This window comes from Eptesicus fuscus, chromosome 8 (genome assembly GCF_027574615.1).
Source record: "Eptesicus fuscus isolate TK198812 chromosome 8, DD_ASM_mEF_20220401, whole genome shotgun sequence".
Classification (NCBI taxonomy): Eukaryota; Metazoa; Chordata; class Mammalia; order Chiroptera; family Vespertilionidae; genus Eptesicus; species Eptesicus fuscus.
Window position 1 is genome coordinate 173925 of NC_072480.1, and position 20960 is coordinate 194884.

The following is a 20960-nucleotide window of genomic DNA, read 5'->3' on the forward strand; positions in this document are numbered from 1 at the left end:
TCCATTCTGAAGACAAAGCTGACAGGACTTGCTGATGGACTAGACATGGGAGAAATGGGAGAGAAAGAGAAGACAAGGAGGAGTCCAAGCTTTCAGTTAAACAACAAGGAAGGAGCTGCAATTGTCTGAAGTGGGGACAGATTACTTGGAGTGCTAGGGTAGGATCAGGCTGTGTTTGGCTTTAAACAAGGTTAAGCTCTGATAGAGTGAGCACAGTTCATCACTACCTCCTTCATGAAATACGTTCTGTATTCAGCCTCCAAGACACTAGCTCGCAAGTTTCCTCCTATTTCACTGGCCACTTCTCAACCTCCTTTGTTCCCTCTACTCTAAATGACTACCAGGTATGTAAACAGAGGTATCAAGAAGTCAGTCAGACATAGCCAAGTACAGAGTGTTTTGAGAAGAGGGGAGAGAATAATCTGCTGTGTCACAGCAAAGGATAGCTGTAGAAAGATGAGGGCAAGAAATTATATGGGGATTTGGCAAATGCAAGGTCATGGGTGACACAGACCATGGAAAAACGGAATTGGATTACTCCTAGAGGGAGGAATAAAGAAAACACATACTCTCTAGAATCATTATAAAAAAAGCTCCTTCCTTTAGAACAAACCATAGGCAAAATCCTTTTTTCTTTTTCATGTCAGGGAAGTTGCTAAGTATATGCCAAAGCCTGGGCATCACTCATTCCTAAATAGACTTGCTTCACAGCCCAGACGAGGTCAGAGGGAGTAAAGGTGGAAAAAGGAAACATCAACTCCTTTTGGAAGTGAAATGCCACCAATCCCTTTGCCTGAAGGTCACCCACACCACTCCCCTACTAGCGTCCCCACATGATTTTTAAGTACATTCAAGATAGAGCTTCACAAGAGATGGCATAATGAATATTTATTATCATTTTAATTTAAAAATAAGTTCAAAAGTCTGAGCGATAAGCTGAAATACAATAAAAAGTAGTATCTGAGTGTTAGTTAGACACCTGGCTGGCATGCAATAGTTCCCTTAATGCAGGCAAAGGTCCTGTAGAAATTTCCATGTTATTACATATTGTCTCCCCTTTTCCCAGAAGACCCTAATGAAATGAGGAGGACAAGGACACTAAGGCATAGAGGCAAAGGGACTGAGCTGAGGTCAGACTGCCAGGAGAAGCAGACAGGAATTGGGACCAAGAAAATCCTGATAGTTCCCATAATGCTACTCAGGGTACAATTCGATGGCTACTGCCCAGCAGGAGAAAGGCCAGTGTCTTCTTCCAAGTAATCACTAATGTCACATCTGTGGGGTGCAGGCCTGACATGATGCCCTGCCCTGCGATCCAGGCCAGAAGCCAGCAAACGGGACTCACCTACAGCTTCAGACACCCTCCATCCCCCTGCCTGGAACACAGTCCTCACTACAAAGCCCAACCCTCTTTGTGGAAAACCAGCTGCACAGCCTCATCCACATCATTCACAATGTGGGATGCCTCTATAAGCCCTGGACTGAAACTGAAGTCCCGGTGCCCATGGAAGGGCACCTCTCCTCCCTGAGCAGGCTCTGTGGACCCCGGGGTCTCGGGACTGTATACACCAGTGCACACCAGGATGGAGGCACAGCTCTGGGTTGCTGAGGGTCGCTGCTTCAACAGACCACTGGCCCCCAGCTTCTCTGCCCGCTCATGCTTCGCCATCTTCAGGTACTGGTTGAACAGGTTGGCACCATAGACATCAGACATAGGATTATCACTGGTAGGGGCAACCATACCGGAAAAGAAAAGAGGAGAAAACCAAAGTTCAGTGTTATAAGGCGCAGAGAGCAGAGGACAATTGTGGGGCAAGGAGTGTGCATTAAACATAGGGAAACAAGGTGGATGAGAGGGGAAGGGAAAGTTGAGGTGATGGATAGAGCTTACCCTACAGCATAGAGCTTCTGGATGGGGGCAGCCCAACCCCGCCTCTCCGCCTGCCGCCTGATCAGTTCTTCTGCATACTGATAAGTGAGGATGCTGGGTTTGCCCATCAGGCCCTTGTATCTCAGCTCTTTGCCTGTCACTTTGCGGTAAATGGTTTCCAGGCACAGCAGAAACGTGCCATGGCCAAACCTGCCAGAGAAGACAGCCCAGCAGCTCAGTCTTTGCTCCCTGTGCTCTCCAGGCCACCTGCCATTCTCTGAGCAGTACCCTTTCACTCCCCCCGTGGTGACAGGTCAAAATAAAATTACTTTTATAAGAATTACATTTATGACCTGCTATTATCTAATAACATTTATTGAGCACTGTTCTAACACTGGAGATACAAATCACATTTAATTCTCAGAAAAATCCTCTGAGTTCACTGTTCCCATTTTACAAGTGAGGAAACTGAGGCATAAAGAGATTAAGTAACTTGCCCAAGGTGGTAGCACTAGGATTATACCCCAGGAGTTAGGATTCCAGAAAGTTTAATTTTTGCTTTAGAATTGTGGCAGACTACTGGTTGCCATTCTCCCCTTCTTTCTTGGTGCCAATTTTCACTGAGCATAGTGCTACCAGGTGTAAAAACTATATTCCCTTCCTCCTCTGCAACAGGGTGTGTGGCCATGCAAATGCACTATAACCAAAGAGTCAATGAAATTAGAAATGCTGGGCTAAACTTCTAGGAAGTATCCTTAAATTGGGGAGGTGATGCTCTTCTCTACCTTCCCCTGTTCCTTTCTGCCTGGAATGCTGATATGATAGTTGAAGATCAGGCAGCCATTTGGGATTATGTAGTAAAGGGATAAGGATTGCACAGCAGGCAGATAGAGGTGCCTCTGTTCCTGACAGGTGGAGCTTCCATACAAGACTTGGACAGCCTACCCTAGACTTATTTCACATGAGAAAGAAACTTTTATCTTCTTTAAGATACTTTGGTTTTGGGTTTTAATCCCTTGCCACTAAACCAAATCTGAACTGATACTGCACAATATATAGAAGTTATATTTGTGTTATTTATTTACGTAATAAATTATATTTTCAAATTACTAAATGAAAGATTAACCTCAAATCTGGTTTGTAAATTGAAATCTTCCCCTTACTATTCAGTTTACAGCCTATATAATCAAACCCCCTTCACCTAGTGTCAGCATACCCTAATTTTGGAAGAATAACTCAGAAAAAAATACCTAACCTCAAGCTATAGGAAAATACCTGAAAAGCAACAAGAGAGACATTGTAATCCCCATCTCTTATGGGTTATTGAGTGGCATGACTTGAGGCAGTGTTGGGCCCTGCTGCCCTATTGATGGATCACACACCCAGCTTACTGGGAGTCATGGGGAGGGGAGAAAACTCTAGACCAAGCATGTCAAACTCGTGGCCCATGGGCCCATGCAGCCCACAATGAATATTTTTGTGGCCCAGCCAATATAATGGTATGCAAGAAACGTTTTAATAAAAATTTCATAACTTAGACGGATGGCGGCGGAGGTGAAAGGCTGATCTGTTGCCTCGCATGGCAGTTTCGGAAATACAACTGAAACATGGACTGGTGAGGGTGGCGACTGCTGCTCGCGTCTCCCCAGACCGGGCAGCTGCTCCTCTCAGTCAGTACCGCAGCCGGGGCCATGGACTCGTGGGCGCCGCGGCGGCTGCTGTGGCGGCGGCCGCGGACTCGGCGCAGCGGCTCTCGGTGAAGGAAGAGACCATCTTTCTACAGGAGGGGCTCACCCGCGCCACCGACCTGGCCGAGCTGCGCACTGAGATCCTCGGGGCCCTGGACGCCGCCAACACCGATTTGGAGGATTCTTAGGAGTTCTCATCTTACATTCAAGTCCTCTAGCCATTTTGACAGAGGAGAATCAAGAAGGCGGCTAAGATAAACAAAGGAACTGCGAACTGCGCCGCGCACAGCAATTTCAGGGGCACGACTGGAGGACAGAGCGTCTGCAGCCCAGAACTACAGGAGAGATGGCTGAATGGCAGATTTACAGCTAAGAGGGAAGAGGAAACCAGCGAAATCAGAGGGGACCAGGTGCGGAGGCGCGTGGGTCGGGCTGGTGGCGGGGGAAAGGGGCTTTAGTTCCAAACCTAGGGGAGATTAGCTCTCCATCACCCTGAAATCCAGCTTCTGGGGACCCGCGGGAGACCCAGATGCCTGCGGGGAGAGGCGGGACTCTTGCGGAGGTGCGCCCAGCAATCAGTGTTTGCTGCGCTAGAGCGCGGAACGAAGGGACTTAGAAACTTGGAAGGCAGAAGGAGCAGACTCTCAGCCATTGCGGCTCGCCGCGCCATGGCCTGTTGGCGCCCTGAGACCCCGCCCCACCCTGGGACCCGCCTCGCCCTGAGACCCGCCCCGCCCTGGGACCCGCCCCACACGTTTTGAAGACCCGCCCCGCAAGTCTTGCAGGCGCACCTACGCTCCAAGCAACGGCTTATGCATGTGGGTGGCCTGCCCTCTGGCAGCGGACCAGATGAACTGCTGTTCTAGTAGGACTGCTCCAGGGCCACTCAGACAGGAGGAGGAAACTACAGTTTTTGCTGTAATCCCTGCTGAGTGCCTAAGGCAGTGGCTGATCTACGCCCCATTGGGGACCCAGAAACGGGGGCATCTGGTGGTCTGTGGGAAATGACACCAGACTTCAACCACGCGCATAAGGGACACATCCAACAGGCAGATTCAGTGAGCGCCAAAGCCTTGCTGCACCAAGACCCGGCCCATAGGAGTGTCTCCTGCACAGCAACTCTTCCTTTATAGACAAAGAGAGCCCTCCCGGTGGCACCAGCAACAATCAAGACTTAACTATACAAGGGAGGACTGGGATGGAGGCATAGGGCGGAGGCCTCGATGTTGCCTGCCACAACAACTTTGAGGCTGCGACGGGAAAGCGGAGCAGACACCACCCAAGACCACCGTAGGGCTGGCTGAGTGGATGCTCTGCAGCTAGAATAAAAGAGGGGTATGCGGGATGATGCTGATGCAGATGACCCAAGGACCACACTTTGGGAACTGCGGCTCGGGCGACGCAGTGACGACCTGGAGCATGCTCGGCGCGGTCCCCCCGGCGGTCTCCGGCTGAGGGGGCGGCTCCACTGGCTGCCGAGCAAGGACAGACGGGCCCCTGTGAGACGTGGGGTGGGGGACTCCGCGCTTGCTGGCCTCCGAGTCCTTCAGGAATCTCGGTGCCCCAGGGGCGGCCGGGTGCGCATGCTCGGCGACCGGCCGCCGCTGCGGACCCAGGGGCCGGCGCGGCGACGCCGGACCGGCCCGCCGCCACGCACCGGGCGCACCGGAGCTTCGCCGAGCAGCCGCCCGACGAGTTCTGCGGCGGCCGTCCTGGAGCTCTGGCAGGATGGCCGGGGGGGTTGCTGGGGGGGGTTGACCGGCGGGAATTGGGATCGGGAGGACGGGGCCCCGCTGGGACCCGGGTGCGGGCGGGGTTGCGCGCCTCTGGGCTTGGGAGTGGTCGCGCGCCTCCGGGTATGGGTGGGGCCTCGCGTCCCTGGGTCTGGGTGGGGCCGCGTGCCCCTGGGACCAGGTGAGGCCGGATTCCGGGTCCGGGTGAGGCCAAGTGCCCCTGGACCCGGATGACGCTGGGTCCCGTGCCCGGGTGAGGCCAAGTGCCCCTGGGTCTGGGAGAGGCCAAGCGCCCCTGGGTCCGGGTGAGACCATGTGTCCCTGGATCCGGAGGAGGCCTCGTGCACCTAGGTCCAGGTGAGGCCACGTGCCCCTGGGCCTGGGAGAGGCCACGCACCCCTGGGTCCGGGCAAGACCATGTGTCCCTGGATCCGGGTGGGGCCTCGTGCACCTAGGCCCGGGTGGGGCCGCGTACCCCTGGGTCTGGGGGAGGCCAGGCGTCCCTGGGTCCGGGTGAGACCATGTGTCCCTGGATCCGGGTGAGGCCTCGTGCACCTAGGCTCAGGTGAGGCCACGTGCCCCTGGGTCTGGGAGAGGCCAAGCGCCCCTGGGTCCGGGTGAGACCATGTGTCCCTGGATCCGGGTGAGGCCACGTGCCCCTGGGTCTGGGAGAGGCCAAGCGCCCCTGGGTCCGGGTGAGACCATGTGTCCCTGGATCCGGGTGAGGCCTCGTGCACCTAGGCCCGGGTGAGGCCACGTGCCCCTGGGGCTGAGAGAGGCCAAGCGTCCCTGGGTCCGGGTGAGACCATGTGTCCCTGGATCCGGGTGAGGCCTCGTGCACCTAGGCCCGGGTGAGGCCACGTGCCCTTGGGTCTGGGAGAGGCCAAGCGTCCCTGGGTCCGGGTGAGACCATGTGTCCCTGGATCCGGGTGAGGCCTCGTGCACCTAGGCCCGGGTGAGGCCACGTGCCCTTGGGTCTGGGAGAGGCCAAGCGTCCCTGGGTCCGGGCGAGACCATGTGTCCCTGGATCCGGGTGAGGCCTCATGCACCTAGGCCCAGGTGAGGCCACGTGCCCCTGGGTCTGGGGGAGGCCAAGCGCACCTGGGTCCGGGTGAGACCATGTGTCCCTGGATCCGGGTGAGGCCTCGTGCACCTAGGTCCAGGTGAGGCCACGTGCCCCTGGGTCTGAGAGAGGCCACGCACCCCTGAGTCCGGGCGAGACCATGTGTCCCTGGATCCGGGTGAGGCCACGTGCCCCTGGGTCTGGGAGAGGCCAAGCGCCCCTGGGTCCGGGTGAGACCATGTGTCCCTGGATCCGGGTGAGGCCTCGTGCACCTAGGCCCGGGTGAGGCCACGTGCCCCTGGGGCTGGGAGAGGCCAAGCGTCCCTGGGTCCGGGTGAGACCATGGGTCCCTGGATCTGGGTGAGGCCTCGTGCACCTAGGCCCGGGTGAGGCCACGTGCCCCTGGGTCTGGGAGAGGCCAAGTGTCCCTGGGTCCGGGCGAGACCATGTGTCCCTAGATCCGGGTGAGGCCTCATGCACCTAGGCCCGGGTGAGGCCACGTGCCCCTGGGTCTGGGGGAGGCCAAGCGCACCTGGGTCCGGGTGAGACCATGTGTCCCTGGATCCGGGTGAGGTCTCGTACACCTAGGTCCAGGTGAGGCAACGTGCCCCTGGGTCTGGGAGAGCCCAAGCGTCCCTGGGTCCGGGTGAGACCATGTGTCCCTGGATCCGGGTGGGGCCTCGTGCACCTAGGCCCGGGTGAGGCCACGTGCCCCTGGGTCTGGGAGAGCCCAAGCATCCCTGGTTCCGGGTGAGACCATGTGTCCCTAGATCCGGGTGAGGCCACGTGCCCCTTAGTCGGGGTGAAGCCGTGCCCCTGGGTCCGGCCGAGACCAAACCAGAGGGAGTCGGACCTCCGTTACCACCATTTGTCCACCATCCAGAGCTGAGGGGTCAGTGCTGACATGTACACATAAGGAACTGGTGGACATTGAAATTGGGTCTCAAAAGAACTGTTGGTCCAGAAAGAAACTCACTACAGACTGATCCATCTGCCTGTCAGCATAACTATTATTGCTCGTCTCACATTCAGTTCTCATAAGTATATATCTAGTGACATATGATCTCGCTCATCTAGGGGAAATGATGAACAACATAGACTGAGGAACAAGAACAGAACCAGAAGCAAGGAGGCATCGATCGGACTATCGGGCTTCAGAGGGAGGATAGGGGAGGGTGGGGGGAGGGGGAGAGTTCAACCAAAGGACTTGTGTGCATGCATATGAGCCTATCCAACGGTTAAGTTCAACAGGGGGTTGGGGCATGCGTGGGGAGGGGGGGCGATGGGAATGGGGGGATGAGGACAAATATGTGACACCTTAATCAATAAAGAAATTAAAAAAAAAAATTTCATAACTTAATTTTTACAATATCCTGTTACACATAATCCTACCTTATAATAGAGAAACATGCAAATTGACCGCACCTCCGCTATGCCCATGATTGGGCCTGCGAGAGGCTGGGGGTGGGACTCTGGGTGGCCTATCCGGCGGTTGAAAAGACCAAGATGGCGGCGCCCAATCCTCTTAGTTCCGGGGGTCCCGGGGGCGATCGCCACCCTGGGGGTGTGTGGCTGGGCCCAGAAAGGCGCTCCCGGGGGTCCCGGGGGCAATTGCCACCCTGGTGGGGCGTGGCCAGGCCCAGCCAGCCGCTCCCCGGGGGTCCCGGGGGCGATCGCCACCCTGGCGGGGCGTGGCCGGGCCCAGCCAGGCACTCCCGGGGGTCCCAGGGGAGATCGCCACCCTGGGGGGGCGTGGGCGGGCTGAGCCTGGCGCTCCCGGGGGTCCCGATGGCGATCGCCACCCTGGCGGGGCGGGGCCGGGCCCAGCCAGCCGTTCCCCGGGAGTCCCGGGGGCGATCGCCAACCTGGAGGGGCGTGGCCGGGCTGAGCCAGGCGCTCCCTGGGGTCCGGGGGGCGATCGCCACCCTGGGGGGGCGTAGCCGGGCCTAGCCAGGCGCTCCCGGGAGTCCGGGGGGCCATCGCCACTCTGGGGGGGGGGCGTGACCGGGCCCCCAGCCAGGCGCTGCCGGGGGTCCCGGGGGCGATCGACACCCTGGGTGGGCATGGCCGGGCCTAGCCAGCCGCTCCCGGGGGTCCCGGGAGAGATCGCCTCCCTGGGGGGGGAGTGGCAGGACTCGCCCAGCCCCTCCCAGGGTCCCTGGGAACATTGCAGGCATGTGGTTGCTGAGACCCAGACCAGGCCTCTGGCCACAGATTCATAGCTTTTTGGAGACCTAGGGCAGGGATCTCCCTCATCTGCAGAGAGACAGAGGTTCTGCAGTGCCCCCAAGACGTGGGTGGGCCCAGCCAGGGATCAAGGGGCATGGAAGGACTCCTCGCAGAGGGGCAAGGACCCTCACCCCTGAGGCGGGGGTTGAGGGGTGGAGCCACCTCCGTGAAGGGGTGCTGCACTGCAGGGTACTGGACTGACTGACATGATTCAGAGAAGCTCCCAGTGCTAATGGGCCTCGCTCAGGCGGCCTTCACACTTCAGAGGCAGTGACTACTGCTCCTGCCTTCACCCAAAAGCAAGCTCGCTACACCCTGCCCCATGGCAGAGCATGCCTAGGCAGTGAGTGGGAAGCCTTCCACGTGCTTCGGAGAAGCGGGGGGCAGTAAAGAATGGGGGGAGAGGAAAGAATGTGGAGCATCCGCAATTAAGAGGTGCTTGAGAAAGAGGCTGGGAAGCCTGACTGGAAGGTTTATTTTGTTTGCTGGGCCGCTGCCCCTTAGGAAGCGCAAAGAGCATGGCTCTGAGGGCTTCCTGTGTGCTGAGTCAAGTTCCACAGCCAACTGGAATTGGCCTCAGTTTCCTGGTCTGTAAAATGAATTAAGCGTGTCCCAGTGCCTTCACTGAGCTTTGATGGCCAATTGAGATACTATATAAAGAAAATGAGGGAAGAAGTGAGAAAGAAAAGACAAGAAACACAAAAGAAAGACTTTAAGGAACCTGTAAACCCATTGTCACTTAAATAGGGAATATAGTCAGTAGTGTTATAATGATGGTATGATGCCAGGTGGGTACTAGAAATATCGGGGAACACTTTGTAAAGTATATGATTGTCTAACCACTATTCTGTAACTAATATAAAACCTGAAACCAATACAAAATAATGTTGAATGTAAAGAAATGAAAATTGGAATGAAATTTTTATAAATTTCAAAGTTTAAATAAAAGCTGTAAAGGAAGGAAGGGGAGAATAAAAAGTGTTTTTCATTTTGCCACTTCATTAAAAAGACAGTTGTCTTTATATGGTGCTTTTATACTTTTCTAAGTCATTATCTCATTTTAATTTCCGGGCAACTTAAAGACAAGATAAGTATTCCCTCCACTATTCAAAGAAAGAAAATCTTGGTGTCTGGTCCTAATGGTTCAACCGTCAAGCCTTTATTGTAAAGCAGGGTTAGTAAAATTTTCTGTGCAGGGTCACATCTATTCTAATAAAAGCCTTGGGGGTGATCAGGCCAGCAGGGGAGGGTATTTGGGGGCAATCAGGCTCGCAGAGGAGCAGTTAGGGGGCAATCAGGCCAGCAAGGAAGCAGTTAGGGGGCAATCAGGCAGGTAGGTGAGCGGTTAGGAGCCAGCGGTCCCGGATTGTGAGAGGGATGTCCAACTGCAGGATTGTGAGAGGGATGTCCAACTGCCTGTGGAATCGAGCCTAAACCTGCAGTTGGACATCCCCCAAGGGGTCCCATATTAGAGAGGGTGCAAGCTGGGCTGAGGGACACCCTCCCCAGTGCACGAATTTCGTGCAGCGGGCCTCTAGTCTATATATATAAAAGGCTAATACGCTAAGTGTCCCTCCAACTGTCCAATCAGTCACTATGACTTGTACAGACCACCAGGGGTCAGACGCTCAATGCAGAAGCTACTGTGATGTGCACTTGCCATTTATAGAGAAACGGCAACGTGGACCTGGCGCCGACAAAGCAACACTCGGCATTCCCCAAGTGGGACACAGGCCCCGCCACCACCCCGGAACAACAGCCCACCAAATCGCAGCTGACGTTGCTGAAACACTATGGCGCAAGCCCAGCCCAGCCCAGAAACGGTGGCTGTGGGCACTGGGTAATGACATCACATAGTAATGCCCAGCTTCCTCTCCCTAGTGACAGGCCATCCTATATAATAAAAGCATAATATGCAAATTGACTGAATGGCCAAACAGCAGAACTACCACCTGGACAACGATCCTAGACCACGCTATGACACCCACTGGCACCAGGCCAGCCAAGGCAGGTGCGATGCAATTGGTCGGGGGCCCGGCCATCACCCCATGATCACCCTGCAGAGGGAGGCCCAGGCCACTGACCGCAGGCTGTGGCAGGTGGGTGGGGCCTCCCTCTGTGAGGGAAGCCCAGGTCCCAGGTGCTGGAGGGAAGCCGGTGCCGGCAGCTGGGGGAAGGAAGGCCCACACTTGCATGAATTTCGTGCATCGGGCCTGTAGTCTCTCTCTCTATATATATATAATATGCTAAGTGTCCGTCTGGTTAATGATATCACATAGCAATGCCTGGCTTCCTCTCCCTAGCGACAACTAGCCTCCTTGGAGTTTATTCAGCCCAGGAATGCGACTTGCTTTATAGCCAGGTGCAAACATTTCACACTTTAATCAAATGTCTGCGAAGCGTTTTCCCATGTCTCATCTCATTTGATCCTCACAGAAGTCCTGGAATAGGTAGATAGGAGACTCGATGGAATCCTATTTTCTTTTCATTAGCTGGAAAATGGAGATTCAGAAACTTGACCTGACTGAAAAGAAGAAATGGTGGACCTTGAAAATGACTTCAGGTTTTCTCACTGAACAGAATATAATCAAACACTGCTGCAGTTAAATATTTTACCCTTTGTTCTCCCTGCATGATCTACAATAATAATCTGCTTCATGTTGGTATTTACTGCTGTGTTGCTGACAATTACCTGAAAGAGAAGTTGGGGTGCTTCACTGGGCTGAAAAAGTTTAGCTAAATCAAAAAGCAGGTCTAACTAAGCAAGTTTATATATATGTGTGTGTGTATATATATATATATATATATATATATATATATATATATATATACATACACATATATATATATATGTATATATATATATATATACACACACACATATATACATATATATGTGTGTATAGGTGTTTGTGTGTGTGTGTGTGTGTGTGTGTGTGTGTGTGTGTGTGTATACATATACGCTAGAGGCCCGGTGCACGAAATTTGTGCACTGGGGAGGGTGTCCCTCAGCCCAGCTTGCACCCTCTCTAATATGGGACCCCTCGGGGGATGTCCACCTGCAGGTTTAGGCCCGATGCCTGTGGAATCGGGCCTAAACCTGCAGGTGGACATCCCTCTGACAATCTGGGACCACTGGCTCCTAACCGCTCACCTACCTGCCTGATTGCCCCCAAATACCCTCCCCTGCTGGCCTGATCACCCCCAAGGCTTTTATTAGTATAGATATGACCCTGCACAGAAAATTTTACTAACCCTGCTTTACAATAAGGGCTTGACGATTGAACCATTAGGACCAGACACCAAGATTTCCTTTCTTTGAATAGTGGAGGGAATACTTATCTTGTCTTTAAGTTGCCCGGAAATTAAAATGAGATAATGACTTAGAAAAGTATAAAAGTATAAAAGCACCATATAAAGACAACTGTCTTTTTAATGAAGTGGCAAAATGAAAAACACTATTTTTATTCTCCCCTTCCTTCCTTTACAGCTTTTATTTAAACTTTGAAATTTATAAAAATTTCATTCCAATTTTCATTTCTTTACATTCAACATTATTTTGTATTGGTTTCAGGTTTTATATTAGTTACAGAATAGTGGTTAGACAATCATATACTTTACAAAGTGTTCCCCGATATTTCTAGTACCCACCTGGCATCATACCATCATTACAACACTATTGACTATATTCCCTATTTAAGTGACAATGGGTTTACAGGTTCCTTTCATGTCTTTTTTTTGTGTTGCTCATCCTTCCTTTTCTTTCTCACTTCTTCCCTCGTTTTCTTTATATAGTATCTCAATTGGCCATCAAAGCTCAGTGAAGGCACTGGGACACGCTTAATCCATTTTACAGACCAGGAAACTGAGGCCAATTCCAGTTGGCTGTGGAACTTGACTCAGCACACAGGAAGCCCTCAGAGCCATGCTCTTTGCGCTTCCTAAGGGGCAGCGGCCCAGCAAACAGAACAAACCTTCCAGTCAGGCTTCCCAGCCTCTTTCTCAAGCACCTCTTAATTGCGGATGCTCCACATTCTTTCCTCTCCCCATCCCCTGCCCCCATTCTTTACTGCCCCCCCTTCTCCGGAGCAGGTGGAAGCCTTCGCACCCACTGCCTAGGCATGCTCTGCCATGGGGCAGGGCACCGAGGGCTTGCTTTTGGGTCAAGGCAGGAGCAGGAGTCACTGCCTCTGAAGTGTGAAGGCCGCCTGAGCGAGGGAGCTTCTCTGAATCACATCAGTCAGTCCAGTACCCTGCAGTGCAGCACCCCTCCACTGAGGCGGCACCACCCCTCAACCCCCGTCTCAGGGGTGAGGGTCCTTGCCCCTCTGCCAGGAGTCCTTCCATGCCCCTTGATCCCTGGCTGGGCCCACCCACATCTTGGGGGCACTGCAGAACCTCTGTCTCTCTGCAGATGAGGCAGATCCCTGCCCTAGGTCTCCGAAAAGCTATGAATCTGTGGCCAGAGGCCTGGTCTGGGTCTCAGCAACCACATGCCTGCAATGTTCCCAGGAACCCCCGGGAGCGGCTGGGTGGGCCAGGCCACACCCCCCGGGTTTCCGATCTCCCCAGGGACCCTCGGGAGCCGCTGGGTGGGCCCGGCCATGCCCACCCACCCCACTTGCGGATCTCCCCAGGGACCCCCAGGAGTTGCTGGGCGGACCCGGCCACACACGCCCGGGTTGCGGATCTCCCCAGGGACTCCCGGGAGCGGCTGGGTGGGTCCAGCCACGCCCCCTTCTTTTCCGATCTCCCCAGGGACCCCCGGGAGTTGCTGGGCGGGCCTGGCCACACCCCCTGGGTTTCCGATCTCCCCAGGGACCCCCGGGAGTTGCTGGGCAGGCCCAGCCACGCCCCCCCCGGGTTGCCGATCTCCCCAGGGACCCCCGGGAGGGGCTGAACGGCCCGGCCACGCCACCCCGGGTTGTGGATCTCCCCAGGAACCCCCGGGAGTTGCTGTGCAGCCCAGCCTCACCTCCCCGGGGTGGCGATCTTCCTAGGGACCCCTGGAACTAAGAGGACTGGGCGCCGCAATCTTGATCTTCTCAAAACCGGATAGGCCACCCCGAGTCCCGCCCCCCAGCCTCCCGCTGGCCCAATTGTGGGTGTAGCGAAGTGATGGTTATTTGCATATTACCATTTTATTAGGTAGGATAAAGTTCTCGTTGGCGCCAATCTCATGCATGTGTTTCCATTTGTCATTGTCAATCATAAATTTGGTTGACACTTCTATTATAAAGAAAGGGCGAATAGTGATATTAAAATATTTCTTCTAATTAATTTCCTTTCAATGTGCACGAATTCGTGCACTGGGCCACTAGTTATTAATAACAAACTACAACATTTGCTTATGACTTATTACTATAATCGTGTTGCATTCATTTCCCTTATGCGCCTTATGTGCAGGCACACCATTTCTCTCCACTAATACTAGCAGCGAATATTTTAGTAGCCAATTGCCATGCCATTAGTCTTGGACTGACTTGTTTGGTGTGCGCAACAGGAAATACTTCCCTTTTGGAGAACAATAAAAATAGATTTGCATTACACTTACTAATTTGTGCAGCTATTCAGTGTCTTGTAAGTTAATGTTCAAGAAAAATATTAATTTTTATTAAAATGTTCTATTATTTTATGTTAACGATTACTCATTTATTTCAGCCCTTTGTATTCAGCATGACTCTATCGAAATAAACCTATGTTTCTATGAAAATTGAAGCTTTTGTTTTTTTGCCACCCATATAAACTTAAACCTTATTTGGCCTGTGTTAGCCTTTGAGTTTGACATGCTTGCTCTAGACTTTGGCCTTGCACATAAGAGCAGCTAAACAGTACACAGCAGCCGACAGCTGCCCTTCCTTTAAAGCACCTCCAGGGCCAGAAAAAGGGCTGCCTATACTGTGCTCAAACTCAGAAAAGGATAGGACAGGTGAGCTCTACACAATTGTGCAGAGAGTGTGTAAGCCTGTTCACTACCCGGGTGCCTTTGAGAAAGTCACTTATCCACTGGGTCTGTTTCCTGGTATATACAAACATCAGAACAATTATTTCTTTCCCCTGCTCCTATGTTTTAAGGGCAAAAGGAAACAAAGAATTGAAATAATCAATGCTACAGCGTGAAGGCAAAGAAAGAAGAGCAGTTGAATAATTTGCATTGATATACCTCAGAAACTGACCATTTCAGTTCCTCTAATCAAAAAGAATTTGTTCTGTTAAGATTCTGAAGGGCAAGGATTATTTGTTAAAAATCATCTCAATACATCTTCAGTGCTCAGTAAGCTGCAGTATCAAATGGCAGTGGGAAACTAACTGTCAGTAGGACTGCTCAGGCAATAGGTGGAAATGGGCCACCAGGGTCAAGGCCAGGGACTATATCCTCACCTGGGCATCTTGGCTTCAGCCATCCAAAGAAGATCCATGTTACTGGCCAGGACAGGGAGATGGGGATAAGGGGCTGTTGCCAGACCCGTCCCAGGGTTCCCATTGCTGAGAAGGACATCCATGATCAGCTGCAGGCTTGTCTCCCAGCGTACTGGCTCCCCAAGGAGGAGTACTCCTTTAAAGAGCAAAGGCATAGGGGTAAGGGTGCAGGGCACTTAGTCTGCCCTTTGTGGAGGGCGGGAGGAAGGCCCTCAGAAGACCAGCTGAGGCCACCCAACCACAGCTCTTCCCCCACAGTACACTCACCCGGGGAAGGGCATGGTTCCCTGAATAGCCTTGAAAGAGCCACTCACCTATTCACCCAAGGTGAACAAAACCCAGGGCCCAGGAAGGCACCTTCTAAGGGCTCATACTGTTATTGTGTCCACCACATTCACATAAGTTAAAAACAAGACAAACAACAGTGAGTCTCAGGCCCACTTCCTCCTGCTAACTGATATTCTCCCCACCACCCTACCCATAGGTACTTGGCAAAATGCTCACTTTCCTCAGCCACTTCTCTCTGAGCCCCAGGAGCCAATAACCCTAACAGCTAGGAGAGCTGGATGCAAAGTGATAGAGACCTGAATTCCAAGGCTGACTGTGCCAACTTTCCTGGTTGTGGGCAAGTTATTTACCTTCTCTTAAGCCTCAGCTTCTTCAACTATAACAACATTTACTATTGTTATGAGAATAAAAATGATAGATAATAAATAAAGCACTTAACCTGTGCTGGACACATGGTACTCAACAAATGGAAGTTGTGATATCAGCTACAAGACCAGTGAATTGAACCACTGCCCCTGGAGAGGTGTTCTGGAAGCTAGAGGATGTATTTTAATCATTAAGATGACTGATACTTAGTGGTGAGGATTGTGGGAGGGGGCTAGGGATGCTAGATGCTCAGTACAGTCCTGTTCATTCAAAACTGCCTATAAACATTTGAGTCTCCCAGCTGGTATTCATGTAGGGAACAACTTGTTTATAATTAATGAACCTAAACCCTAATTCCATGTAAACACAAAGTATTTTTTGGTAGTTTTCATAAACACTGATTTTTCAAAAAAAAAAAAATAATAACTATTACATAAGTCAAGAGAAGGCTGTACTTTTCTTTTTTCAAAATGTTACCAAGTTTAGTCCCTGTTTTGCAAAATCACTTCACCAATGATGATACTGCCCCTAATTTCTGAGTCACCAATAAAACACACCTATATCACACCTATAAACATATATCAGTCTGCATTTGTAGCTGTAACATTCATGGTGATTCTATGTTTGGTTCAATCATCTTACTACTTCATTATGTCTTTTTGGAAAATTACTACATATTGAAGTACATATTACCTTTATGTTTTTCCCTTTATTTCTCCCTATTACAATTATATCAAACTAATTCATTGTAACATATGTGTATAGGAAGATATATTATCTATGAATTTCATTTCAAGTTAGTAAAGGGGACACTACAATATTTTTGTTATACAAGGAGAGAACTGGGTTTAATGGGGCTAAGGAACACTGGACTAAATTACCTGTAGGTACCTTTCTACTCTAAGATTTTCTAAGCTTATGGTTCTTCCGGAATAAAAAGGCAAATGATATAAAGAAGGAAATATTAACAACAAATATCTCAGAGGTAGTGAGTGGCAGATCCAAGACCAGAACCCAGGTGATCTAATGCTCAATGCCCCCTGGCTACAATAGTCTGGAGGGCTTGAAAGGAGAAAGGCCAACCCAGTCCCATGCCCACACCAGGAGAGGACCTCATTACCTTCAATAGCGGGGAAGTCATTCCTTGGAAGGGGCTGCCAAGAGACAAAGAACAAGCCCATCAATGCAATGATTACTTTCCACTACAGGACAATCACACGCTGGTTTCCAAGGGAGGGTGGGAGGAAAGTCTCATTCTAGATAGGATTGAAGACCACCCCATGGTGCAGCCCAAGCTGAGGAGAAGCAAATAGGACTGAGGGAGAAGATTCATGAAGAAAGGTGAAGAGAGAAGAACCAGGCTGGTCACAAAACAGGTCGAGGGACACATATACTAGTAAAGGTCAGCTAGGAGAAAAGGTTGATCAGCTGTTTTCTCCTGCAAGGACAGGAAGCAAAATATGGGCCAAGGAAGGTGAGCCTTTGGAGAAAAAGGATGCCTTCAGGGTGTGATGGGCCATTTCTCTTGCTATTGGATTAGGAAGCAGAAGCTTTCATGTTACCAACCGCTTCCATTCCTTCCCCAGACTATTACAATTTTATCTCTGCCACTAATCAGCTATATGACCGGGAGTAAGTCACTTCCCCTGAGGCTCAGTCTCTGAACTGTTCTAAGATCTTTTCCAACTCTGATATTCTGGTTCTCCACATAATTTGCATGGTTCTAGAAAGAAGCTCTCAAAGGCAATAAAGTGCTCTATTTTAATTGGAACACTCTGGGGGAAGGAGAGAAGCTATATAAGTGAATAAAAGTAAGCTTATCTGTTTATAACACATTTCATCACATTTTGATAGTAGTCAGACTTATAATATAGGCTATATGATATAAATATATAAGAGTTGACATAAAAAACAGGGCTAGGGGCAGTCACACACTATAGAGGTTCAATAAGAGGCCCTGTGACTACTGATCAGAAAAGATAAATATGAGCTGAACCCAAAGAGAACACAGCAGACACTCAGAACTGTCAGTTACTTTTATAAGCAAGCTGCTTTTCACAAGGAAACTGTCTCAGGATAAAGCAGAACAGTGAAGAATTTAGCAAAGGTTAATGATTCTCCCAGACAATACTGGGAAAGCCAGCTACTAAAATACAAAGCTACCGACTAGAGGAGGTGCTGGGGCTCTATAAAAGGGTTCTCAGCTAATCACAAACAATGCAAAAGAAAAGCCCTTAGGAGCATGTGCTCCTCTGAGCCATTATGGATTATGTGGGGGACAAATCCTTGGCCAGATGTACCTCTCCAAGAAGGCAATTTGAGAAACATGGACAAGCTGTAGCTCTAACAGTGAAGGGTTACAAGAGAAGCCCATGAAGGAACAAGAGGACATAATTAAACACAAGACCCCAGATGTATTCTTATTACCGTGGTCTTTGGCCGCCGTTGGAGATCCACCATGTCAAGCACAGGGAAGGCCATCCGCAGCTCATCCACAGTAACCACATTCTTGAAGCCCAGTCTAGACCAAGATCAGGGAAACAAAGCTGGGCAGTTCTGGGGAAAAAATATCTTTAAAGGAAGGGAAACCAACCCAATACTGATCAAACTAGTCTACCCAATCCCCAGACAGGGGTGAACCAATGAGCCCAGCAGGGCCAACACCAGTCCTAAAAGTGCTGACAGGCAGTCCATGAATGCATAGTCAGAGTGAGGCTGTGTTCCTCCAAGCAATATACCACTGGAGACTGGACACATTCTAGGTGCCAGATCCTATACTGGGCAGCACTAGGGCACAAGGCATATAAGAAACTCTGTCCTCAAGGAGCTCACCACCTGCCCAAAACCCATCACAGAGAGCACTCTGTGAAGTGCTGCCACTGTATGCCAAGAAGTTCAGAAAAGGAGACTACTCAGTGGCCTTAACGGTATGTAAGAAATGTTTTGGGGGTTTTTTTTTTTAATTGATTTTTTACAGAGAGGAAGGGAAAGGGACAGAGAGTTAGAAATACCGATGAGAGAGAAACATCGATCAGCTGCCTCCTGCACACCTATTGGGGATGTGCCCGCAAACAAGGTACATGCCCTTGACTGGAATCAAATCTGGGACCCTTGAGTCTGCAGGCCAACGCTCTATCCACTGAGCCAAACCGGTCAGGGCAAGAAATGTTTTAATAAAAATTTTGTAACCTAATTTTTACAATATCCTGTTACACATAATTATTAATAACAAACTACAACATTTGCTAATGACTGATTACTATAATTGTGTTGCATTCATTTCCCTTATACACCTCACGCACAGGTGCACCATTTCTCTCCACTAATACTAGCAATTGCCATGCCATTAGTCTTGGACTGACTTGTTTGGTGTGCGCAACAGGAAATATTTCACCTTCGGAGAACAAGAAATATAGACTTATTTGCATTACACTTATTAATTTGTGCAGCTATTCAGTGTCTGGTAAGTTACTGTTCAAGAAAAAATATTAATTTTATTAAAATGTTCTAATATTTTATGTTAACGATTACTCATTTATTTCAGCCATTTGTATTCAGCATGTCTCTAACTAAACCTATGTTTCCATGAAAATTGAAGTTTTTGTTTTTTTTCAGCCCACATAAACTTACACCTTGTTTATTTGGCCTGTGTTAGCCTTGGAGTTTGACATGCTTGGTCTAGAGCAGTGGTCGCCTACTTTTGGACCTCACGGACCACCGGTTGGCAACCGCTGCTCCAAAGGTTTCCTTAAACCAGTGGTCGCCAACCTTTTGGACCTCACGGACTACCGGTTGGTGAACACTGGTCTAGAGAAGTTAGGCTTGAGCTGAAGCTTTAAGATGAATTGGATTCCACCAGCATGGGGAGGCCATGGTAGAGGTAAGCCAGCTCAGCTTTAGCTCTCCAAGACCTGACTCCATTTTTCTATCTTTAATTTCCACTTGTAACCTTAACTGTCCACGATTTCAGATTATTCTCAAAATGCATTTTCCAAAAATGATGCTTCCATCAGACCACCCCATCAGTAATAAACCTGGAGCCTCCCCACTGCCCTCATAATGAACTCAGTTACTTCCTGCATTTACTTCTGCAGTTTCCTACACTCAGCACCACCCTCCTTACCCTTATTTCCCACCTGTCTCATTACAATCTCCTGCTTCAGGGATCCTCACCATCCCTTCTCTCTAGCCTCCTTACTGCCTCTGCATGGAAAACCTGAAACCTCTCCTGTGTCACAGCCTTGCCCCTCCATGAAACCATAAGTAATTTCTGCTCTAAGGATGTTCCTGTTCCCCTAACACCTGTGACCCCAGAACCACCTATACTGCTCTTTTAAGTCTTTAATCCCATGCCATCTGAAACATTCCTTTATTGTATATGGTGCCTCAAGTATGAGCCCTTCAATTAATTCGCAGTTCCATGGTGCTTCTCCTGGCCCCTACTCCCTTAGACCCTGCAGCACAGTGCTGGCACACAGGAAGTGCTGGACAGGGTCTGCAGGAGCAAATAAATAAGCTGCTTGAGAACAAGGACAATCTTCTGCCTTTTGAATAATCACATCACCCAAAGGAGGAATTCATTGTAGATACTTAATTAACATTGCAGATAAGTTGATTGAGCCCCATGAAGAACAGCCCTAGAGCAGTGATTCTCAAATCTAATTACAGAATCACCTAGTTTCATTTTTTAAAATACAGACTGTTGATTTTTTTCTCAGACCTAATGACCCAGATTTCCCAGGAATCTGTATTTTTAGCTCCCCAGAAGATAACGATGCAGTGGGCTGGCTTTTGGAAACCACCAGCCACCAGGACTGACCACACCTGAGGGCTGTCCTCTTTCCCTCAAGAGCCCACCACACACCCGATGAGGCCTGGCACCCTGCATCCAGCATGCCTTATGATGGTGCCCCCTCAGCCATGGGAGGAAAGTCCTCAGTCCTGCCCCTTTCTCCTCAGCCAGAGTGAGAAGTACCAAAAGGATACATTTGGGCATTTTCCACCAGGGGTCCCTGCCCAGACACTATCATCCGCTTTCCATGATATTGTGAGAAAAGCTTCATGGGACTGTGAGAGAGAATAACTTGATCTGGCTCCACCTGTAGGGACAGCCAAGAGACAGGAGAGAAGAGTTGGGGGGACGTAATGGGAGATAAATGGCAGCTTCTTTCACCCAGGAAGGAAGGAAAGAAACACTGCCCAGATTTTAAAAAAGGGGGGAGGGGGGGGCAGAGGGCTTCCTAGCTCCTAGAAAGTACTATCTAAATGGGTGTGAGAATGACAAGTCTAATTTGGCTCTTGCC

The 20960-nt window shown here is 50.5% G+C and overlaps 1 protein-coding gene across 2 annotated transcripts in view; it reads right to left on the reverse strand.

Moving 5' to 3' along the window:
* Positions 1 to 873: 873 nt before the first annotated feature.
* HDHD5 (haloacid dehalogenase like hydrolase domain containing 5) overlaps positions 874 to 20960 on the reverse strand; it is a 34058-nt gene continuing 13971 nt past the window's right edge. Inside the window, exons 3-8 of one of the 2 annotated variants that reach the window (XM_008161312.3) lie at positions 20644 to 20756; positions 18085 to 18178; positions 16778 to 16811; positions 14965 to 15139; positions 1892 to 2080; positions 874 to 1724 (exon numbers count right to left, since the gene is read on the reverse strand). In XM_008161312.3, coding sequence (XP_008159534.1) covers positions 1394 to 1724; positions 1892 to 2080; positions 14965 to 15139; positions 16778 to 16811; positions 18085 to 18178; positions 20644 to 20756 — 936 coding nt within the window. In that variant the 3' untranslated portion in view covers positions 874 to 1393. The remainder of the gene's footprint in view (positions 1725 to 1891; positions 2081 to 14964; positions 15140 to 16777; positions 16812 to 18084; positions 18179 to 20643; positions 20757 to 20960) is intronic. The other variant, XM_054720346.1, reaches the window with a different exon arrangement.